At 36.1% G+C, this 9,867-nt stretch overlaps 1 protein-coding gene across 1 annotated transcript; it reads right to left on the bottom strand.

The window, feature by feature from the left end:
- Positions 1-3,867: 3,867 nt before the first annotated feature.
- On the bottom strand, positions 3,868-4,800 carry LOC133072948 (olfactory receptor 2A2-like). Its single transcript, XM_061166486.1, has one exon. It carries the CDS (start codon positions 4,798-4,800, stop codon positions 3,868-3,870), a length of 933 nt encoding a protein of 310 aa, XP_061022469.1.
- Positions 4,801-9,867: the final 5,067 nt, after the last annotated feature.

The following is a 9,867-nucleotide window of genomic DNA, read 5'->3' as shown; positions in this document are numbered from 1 at the left end:
GTGCCAAGGAGAATTAACCCAAAGTGGACTACATCAAGACTTGTGAAATTGTAAGATGCTGATGAGAAACTGAAGATGACACAAGCAGGTGGAAAGATATACTGTATCATGGATTGGAAGAAGTAATATTGATAAAATGCCCATACTAGTCAAGACAACGCATAGGTTCAATGTAATAACTATCAAAATACTAATGGAATTTTTCATGGAACTAGAAGAAATAACCCTAAAATTAGTATGGAAATACAAAAGATTCCAATAAACAAGACAATCTTAAGAAAGAAGAACAAAGCTGTAGGTATCACAGTCCCTGATTTCAAACTATCCTACAAAGTTACAGTAATGAAAATAGCATAGCAATGGCACAAAAAGAGACAGACACATCCATGGAACAGAACAGAAAGTTCAGAAATAAACCCACAGTTATAGGGCCATTAATTATGACAAAGAAGGCAAGATTATACAATGGGGAAAAGACAGTTTCATCTATAAACAGTGTTGGGAAAGCTGGAAAGCTACATGCAAAAGAATCAAATCCGACTATTCTCTAGAACCACATACAAAAATAAATTAAAAATTACTTAAATAATTAAATGGGAGACCTGAAAATACAAAGCTCCTAGAGAGAGGAGAGGCAGAATACACACTGGCATAAATCATAGCAAGAGTTTTCTTTAAGAACTGTTCCCTAATATAAAGGAAATACAAGCAAAAATAAATGAGACCAAATTAAACTTAAAAGCTTTCACACAGAAAAGGAAATCATGGACAAAACAAAAAAAACCCTATGGAATGGAATAAAAAGTTTGTAAATAACATGACCAGTAAGAAACTAATATCCAAACCTCTGTTCATGGGATTTTTCAAGAAAGAATACTGGAGTCATTTGCCATTTCCTCCTCCAGGGGATCTCCTCAACACAGGGACTGAACCCACATCTCCTGTGTCTCCGGCACTGCAGGCAGATTCTTTACCTGCTGATCCATCAGGGAAGCCTCATATATCAGCTCACTCAACTCAGTATCGATAAAATGAAAAATCAAATGAAAAAAATGGTGAGAAGAACTGAACAGATATTTTAAAAATGAAAATATACAAATGGCTAATAGGCACCTGAAAAAGGGCTCACTATCACACTGATTATTGGAGAAATGCAAAGAAAAATCACAAAGTGGTATCACCTCACATCTGTTGACATGACATTATCAGAGAAAAGAAATAATAAATGTTGATGAGGACCTAGAGCAAAGGGAACCCGTGTTCATTATGGTGGGAATGTAAATTGTTACAGCCACTATGGAAACTATACAATGGTATATAGCATGCAGCAATAAATAGAGTGAAATAACGCCACTTGTAGCAACACAGACGGACTTGGAGATTATCATACTAAGTGAAGTAAGTCAGAACGGGAAAAACAAATACAATACAGTATCACTTTTATGTGGAATCTAAAATAGGACACAAATGAACCAAACTACAAAACAGAAAAATATTCTCAAATATAGAGAAAAGATTTGTGGTTGTCAAGCTGAAGAGGGGTGGGGGAAGGATGAAGTGGTATTTGGGGTTTAGCAGTTGGAAACTATTATCGAATGGATAAATAACAAGGTCCTACTATATAGCACAAGGAACTATATTCAATATCGCATGATAAAACATAATGGAAAGGAGTAGAAAAAAGAATGCACATGTGTATACATGTGTAACTGAATCACTTCACTGTACAGCGGAAACACATTGTAAATAAATTATACATCAATTAAACATTTATAATAGAAAAAATAATGATCAAAAGACAAAAAACTTCTCGCTCTGGGAAAGACACTGGTAAGAATATAAAAACTCAAGCTGTAGAATGGAGGAAAATCTTTGTGCATAGAGGAACAATAATTTGATTCTGAAATATACAAAGAACTCTTAAAAGAAAATAGTAAGAAAACAAGCAACGCTATTTAAAAATGGGCCAAAAGCCCTAACAGGTATCTATTCAAAGACAGACAGACAGATGGTAAATAACAGATGAAAAGGCACTCCATACCTCTGTCATCAGGAAAACACAAATTGAAACAATGAAATATCATTATACACTTAGTAGAACTGCTAAAATCCAGAAAATTGACACCAAACAATGATTAGTGCGTGAATCAACAGGAACTTTCACATATTGCTGAAGAAAATTCATTTTCATTCAAGAAAATGATATAGTCACTTTGAAAGTTTCACAGTTTCTCAAACAACTAAGCATCCTCTTAACAACAGGATCTACCAATTACACTGCCTGGTATTTATCCAAAGGATTTTACATTTATGTCAACACAAAAACCTGTACAGAGATGTTTAAAGTAACTTTATTCATAATTGCTTAAATCTGGAAGCAATCAAGATGTTGTTTGGTAGGTAAATGGATAAACAAACTATGGTGCATTCAGAAAACGGAAATATATTCTGCATGAAAAAGAAATGACCTATCAAGCAAAAATAAAGACAGAGGAAACAGATGCATACAGCTGAGTGAAGGGAACCAATGTGAAAAAAAAAACTACATATTTTTCCTACCATATGATATTTGGGAAAGCCAAAACCATGGAGGGAATTGGGCTTCTCTGATGTCTCAGACAGTAAAGAATCTGCCTGCAATGCAGGAGACCCAGGTTTGATACTTGGGTTGGGACGATCCCCTGGAGAAGGGAATGGCTACCTGCTCTAGCATTCTTGCCTGGAGAATTCCATGGACAGAGGAGCCTGGTCGGCTACAGTCCATGGGGTCGCAAAGAGTAGAACAAGGCTGAGTGACCACCTTTTTTCTTATTTTCTGGAGGGAATTAAGAGATGAGTAGTTGCCAGAGATTTGCAATGAGCGAGGAAAGAAGAGGTAATCATTTAGGGCAGTGAAAACACTGTGTATGAGAATATAATGGTGGATGTACATACTTAAACACCCATGGAAACACACAGAAGTTCAAATGTACATTATGGACTTTGGGTGATTATGATTGTTCATATAGGTGTATGAAGAAGAAATGTGCCACTCTGAAGGGGGATATTGATAACGGAGGAGGTTATACATGTTTGGAAGCACAGTGTTACACAGGGTATCTGCAACTTTCACTCAATTTTGCAGTGACTCTGAAATTGCTCTAAAAAATAAAGTATTACATAACAGTGGGGAAAAGATGTAAAGAGACATCTCACCAAGGAGGATAAACAGATAGCAAGGAAATAACTACTAAAAAACTCAACATTACATGTCATCAAGGAATTTCATTTGAAAACAAGAATGAGATACCAGTGCAGATTTATGAGAACTGTGAAAACCCAAAATATCCCTATATAGCTGTAGAAAGTTTGGTGCTTGTCATCTTTCTTAGAGATCCCAACTAGGAGTCCAAACTGGCATTTCCATTGGTGCTCTGAGTCAGGCAAGACAACTAACAAATCCTCAAGCCATTCCCTGAAAACCCAAGAGTAGTCTGCATGATCCATTCTTATTTTTTCCCTTGAGGGAGTGTTGGAAGTTGGAGATGTTCTCCTGATACCGATACATTGCCAGGAAAGGGAAGCAGGTATGGAGGGTAAAATAGCATAAACTTGCCTGAATGCCTACTGTATCTCTTCTTGGCATTGTGCTTTACTGGGGTGCAGCACTCTACCACCCAACATCTGGTATTTTCACAAAGGAAATGAGGTCTGTATGTTCTTGTCTCCACGGAGGAATGGAGGCTTAGGGATTCCTATTCTTCCATCATGCTGATGCTAATGTTCTTCATTAAATCATGCCTCTTTCTGGGAATTCTGAGTTTTCTTGCACCAGCAATCACATCTCTGAAGGGGAAAGAATGCACTGAACCAAAACTGGACCCTCCCTCACACTGTCCTCTTTTTCTGAAATACTCTGTGGAAGGCAGCCTTCACTTGAGCATTCCTTACACTGTAGACAAGGGGGTTAGGCAATGGGTTGAAAAGAGTATAAAACAGGAAAAGGATCTTCAGGTGTTCTTCTTGTTGACTGTTGTCAGGGACCATGTAAACAACCATGGCTATGCCAAAGTAGAACTCAACCACACAGAGGTGGGAGGAGCAGGTGGAGATGGCTTTCTTGCGGCCCTCCTTTGACTGGATCTTCAGGATGGCCCAGAGGATACGCATATAGGAGACCAACATCAGGGCAAGAGGCCCAACTAAGATAAGAACGCCATCAGCAAAGAGGAACATTTCATTGATCCAGATGTCACCACAGGTCAATTTGAGGACAGAGCAAATGTCACAGAAGAAGTGGTTCACCCTCTGGGGCCCACAGAAGGGTAATCTTAACAAGAGAATTACTTGGACCAGGGCCAGGGCAAATCCACATGCCCAGCAAGCGATGGCGAGGATGGAGCACACTCTCCAGTTCATGATGACCGTGTACTGGAGGGGATGGCAGATCGCCACATACCTGTCATAGGACATCGCCAACAAAATCAGACACTCTACTGAACCAAAACTCAACATGAGAAGCATCTGCAAATTGCATGGGACAAAGGAGATGGTTTTCTTGTGTTTTGCTAGATTTGCCAGAAGATTGGGCGAATTGCTAGAAGCATAGAACATGTCATTGAGGGTCAGGTGGGAAAGGAATAAGTACATGGGGGAGTGCAGCCTGGGATCAAAGACAATATGTCCCAATATCATGCCATTTGCCAACAGGTTGAATGTATATAACAGGGAGAAGATATCAAAGACGAGCAATTCCATGTCTTCAGTGAGCTGGAATCCTACCAGGATGAATTCTGAGATCTCTGATTGGTTGCCCTCCATTGCCAGTGACAGTCTGTAAAGGGCTGACGTGTGATGGGACAGTCAGGGCTGGGTAGCAATGAAGACAGGAGTTATTTATGTGAAGCAAATTCAGAGGAAGTTCATGTTGTCCCTACATCACTGAGTTTTTTTCCTCCAGTGTTCCCTTGCCTCATTTATTTTTTTTACTATTTAATGTGAAGTAATTCAAATTTTTAGACAAGTATCGGGGATTATAAACAATACTCATATATACATTTCACCAATTCTTCATGTTTGCTTTATGACATCTTTTGTCTGTATAATATTAATTCTTTGTAGACCACATATGACTAAAATGCTACCATGATCACATATTGACAATTTATTCCCAAACTTTTGAATTTTTTCTCCATAACATGCATAGTCACTAATCTGTTTTCAGTATGATTACCAAAAATTTGGAAACGTAACTTTAACATGAGTCACTACACTAAATACAGCATTTTCTGCCTCTTAGTCTAAGGTTCAAATCCAATATCACATATCATACTCATTTCCTGTAATCTTAAATAGTTAGTCTTTCTTGCCTTGACTCTCATACTGCGAGTTCTTGTTTTGTCTAATGTTTCTCAACTGTGGTTTTCCACTGATTCTCCCTATTTTGTTGAAATGAAAACTTTTGAAAGAAAAAAGTCATTTAATTCTTTCCATTAATACACAGATAATGTTGATTTGTCACATTGGTGATTTTCATGTGGATGACTAAGTCAGGATGCTCTCTCCAAGTTATTTCCATTATAAAGTTATTGATCCATAATTTTGAAGTTCCTTTTTCTTTCAGCCTTAATAAATTATTTATACTCATCTTTTAGATTTCCTACTTCAGCCTGGAATGTGTTATTTCACTAAAATATATCTCCTTTTATTGAAGAACCATATTTTCAAGGCAATATCTGCTTTATTGAATGTTAGTTATTTTTTATCATGATTGTTACCAAAATTCTAGTATGTTCTTTAACATGGAAATAATTTGGAACAGTATATAAATTGTTAAGGGGATAATGTATTCTCTATTTTATGGTTTAATCCTAACACATCTTTACTGACTTCTTCTGGAGAAGCAAATATATTTCATTAAATTAATAAGAGTATTAAAAAAAATGATCCCAATATTATCACTAACAAGATTATGACAGCATACTGGAGGAGATGGCAGATCATCACATACCTGCCATAGGACACTGCCACCAAAATCAGGCACAGTACAAAAGCACAGTCTATACATTTATAATTTTTCTTTTCTTTGTATTCATAAGTCATAGACTTTTGGAAATTTCATGCTTAGAGATTAAAGTCTCAATAGTTTTTTTCATTGTGTGAGGATGTGAAAGTCGCTCAGTCATGTCTGACTCTTTGTGACCCCATGGGCTATACAATCCATGGAATTCTCCAGGCCAGAATACTGGTGTGGGCAGCTGCTTCCTTCTCCAGGGGATCTTTCCAATCCAGGGATCGAACCCAGGTCTCCCGCACTGCAGGCAGATTCTTTACCAGCTGAGCCACAAGGCAAGCCAAAGAATACTTGAGTGGGTAGCCTATCCCTTCTCCAGCAGATCTTCCTGACCCAGGAATCGAACTGGGGTCCCAGCATTGCAGGTGGATTCCCTACCAACTGAGCTATCAGGGAAGCCCATGTGAGCACAGTGACATCTATCTATGTGACATGAGATTCTGACATCAAGTTTTCTTAAGTCTCATAGAAAAACATGAAATTGGATAAGATGCTAAGAAGTAATACCTAAATGAAACACACAGATAAAAGTGATCATCGCTAATAATTTGTATATACTGTTTTCCATTATTAGCTGTACATAAATTTTACATATGTAATTAAAATTATATGAGCAGTATTCCTTATCTGTTTCTTTCATTGAGAATAACATCATGGAAATATGTCTATTTTCCATGACAAATATTTCTCCACAACATATTCTAAACAGTCACACATATTTTGCTACATATTATTTTATTTGGTATATTACCTTCTGACCAGGTTGTATGTGAGGTAATGATACAGTGTCTAAATTTTATACATTTTGTGTATACTTGTTTTCTTATACAAAATTCCAGGATGTGGAAGTTCTTGGTCAAATCTGTTCCTTCCTTCCTTCCCCTTCTTTCCTCTTTTCCTTCCTCCCTGCCTTCCCTTTCTCCTTCTATGCTTCCTTTTATTCTTCTTTCTACCCAGCTACCTACCTATCATTCTGTCACCTATCTATTTTAAGATAGTCTAAATAAAATGTCTCCTTTCCAATAGAGTCATTAAAATAATAGCAGCTCAGGAAAATATGGTATGAATAACAAGGATATGCTATTCTCTATTGGGGCAGTCTAGTAACTGAGCTAGGGCATTTTAAACTATTTCTCCAACCCTAGTCAGTGAATCTGGCACTCTTCCTATCCTGTTTTGTAGTAGGACAATTACTACTATCAATATCTATCAAAACAATAATCCTGAGTCTAATAATCATCCATATTGGATGACAGCATATAAAAGTTTTGGTAAGAAATAACTATATTGCAAAACTCTTACCTATTTCAAAGAAAAAAGTTCACTGTAACTATTACCAGAGTTCTGTTTTCTAGTACCTGAGGTTACTCTATGAATATATTCATCTATTATGTTCTTTCACCATGTCAGTGCCTTATCCAGAAGAAATGCCTACATATCAAGAACTATAGCCAGATTACTCTCAGAGAATACAGTTGGGCTAACATGAAGGACCACCACTCAATCACATTAGGAAATGATGTTGAGAAAGCTGCTGAGGAATAGAAGGCCTTGAAGGATCATCTCAAAGAACTTGCCTTTATTTTGACTAACTCAAAAACTCTCCCAGGGTTGATGCAGCTATGCAGAAGGCACTTGTTAAAAGCATTTAAAGGCGAAAGTGTCAGCTGCTGCCACTGAAAAACAGTGAAAGGGTTAGTGGCTAAGTCATGTTTGATTCTTTTGTGACCCCATGGACTGTAGCCCTTCAGTCTCCTCCATCCACGGGATTCTCAAGGCAAGAATACAGGAGTGGGTTGCCATTCCCTTCTCCAGGGGATCTTCCCGACCCAGAGATCCAACTAGCGTCTCCTGCATTGCAGGGTACATGAGACAAGGAATAAAAGTTGGAGCAAACTATAGACTAACTTAAAATTCTGAGTGGAAAAACAGGAAATAAGATGATTTGGAAATAAAAGTAATTTGAATAGCTCCAAGACATTGCTGGGAAACTAAAAGGCTGCACATTTGACCAGGATGGGGAAAATGCTTACAAGGAATCTAAAAAGATCCTGATGTCATGTCTGTCTAAACTTCAGATTGTAGAAGCAGGAAATTGTCCAAGTTGTAAATGACCCGAATGAGGGACGAAGGCATGTCCCAAACACATAAAGAGAGTCATTTACAAAAATAGGTAAGGAGGCTGAAAATACATACAGAGCTGCTAGATATGTATACTTATGTCAGCCAATATGCTTGCTTGTTCAATGCATTACCAGAGCCTGAAATACCCTTATAAGATTTGATTCTTTATCAAGAGATCATGGAGTAGGGTGAAGAAAAATAAAAACTCAAAAACACAAAACGGCAAAAGAATGGATGAAAAAAGCCAAATTAAAATCAGATAATGTTAATAAAACTCTTCTACTCAAAATGTGCTTAAAAAAACAATTTTCAAGCACAAATCAGTTTAGTGCTAGAGATATGCAAGTTAAACAATGGAACCCTATATTTACTTGAGATGAAACTGAATGGAAGAACAGACTTACAAATAATCTAATGTAAGCATATCAAACCCAATGAAGAGGATAAAGTACTTAACATTAAAAGAGGGAAAATAATGCAGTGAAAGATTACATTTGATAATCTACCTTGATCTCAACATATATAGACAAGGGATAAATTATTTTGGGGGATGTTTTCTTATACTTTATTCTACCTATTTTTTTTTCTAGTTGTACTGAGTTATAACTGACATATAACACTTCAAAAATTTAAGGCATACAGTGTAATCATTTGACTTGCATACATCATGAAGTGATTACCACAGTAAGTTTATTGAGCATCCATAATTTCATATAAATGCAGAATAAAAGAAAAAAATTACTTTTCCTTGTGAGCACTTTTGGATTTTCTCTGTTAATTTTCAGATATAATATACAGCAGTATTAATTACATTCATCATGTTGTATAATAAATTACATCCCTAGATTTATAACTGAATATTTATACTTTTGGACCACCTTCATCTCGTTTCTCCTTTCTCATTGCTACTTCTAATCTGATCTCCTTTCCTATGTGTTTAGTTTTTTGCTGGTTTGTTTTTAAGTTGAGGTAGTTGACCTTCAACACTATGTTAGTTCTAGGTGCTCAACAGATGGAGAAATCCTTTAAATCTCAGTTTATAGGCAAGAATGATAGATTGAGAAGCTAAATATAAACATGATAAAATTTCCAGAGAAAGATAAGGATGGTAAAGAGGTAGTATTAGAAGAGATTTCATCAAAAATGTTCCAACTTGAAGGAACTTGATCTCCAAACTGATAAAAATGTATTCTGAAATTGTACAATTAAGATAATACTTTCATAAGGGCACTGAAGAACTTCTGATAACTGAAGATAAAATGAATATTTAGATCAAAAATTTGAGATTATGATAAAAAATAAATTCTCAATAAATATAAATTAACAATCACACATATTTGAATCAAGACAATGGTATTGATGTTTTCAATAAATAATGCTGGATCAATTGGTTATCTATATGGATAAAAGTTAAAACATGACTTCTACAAGTGTACTACAAAAAATTAGGTAGGTTTTAGACTATAATGATTAAAAACAAGTTTTGTAGAACATTAGTTAGTGAAAAATCTAAGAGGGAGCAGAAAATTTTTGAAACAGAATTAAAACAGCATTAAACAAAAGATTGACAAAATTAAGAACTAACTCCTGTTTATCTAGAGGCAACATTAAGGGTAAAAATGAAATCCATAGAAAGGAAGGGACTATTTATAAAAGTATAACTAATCGAGGGCTTATATTCAGAATATTTA

The sequence above is a fragment of the Dama dama genome, chromosome 18, assembly GCF_033118175.1.
Source record: "Dama dama isolate Ldn47 chromosome 18, ASM3311817v1, whole genome shotgun sequence".
Lineage (NCBI taxonomy): Eukaryota > Metazoa > Chordata > Mammalia > Artiodactyla > Cervidae > Dama > Dama dama.
Note: the sequence above shows the minus strand (reverse complement) of the source record. Positions and strands in the feature narration are given on the sequence as shown.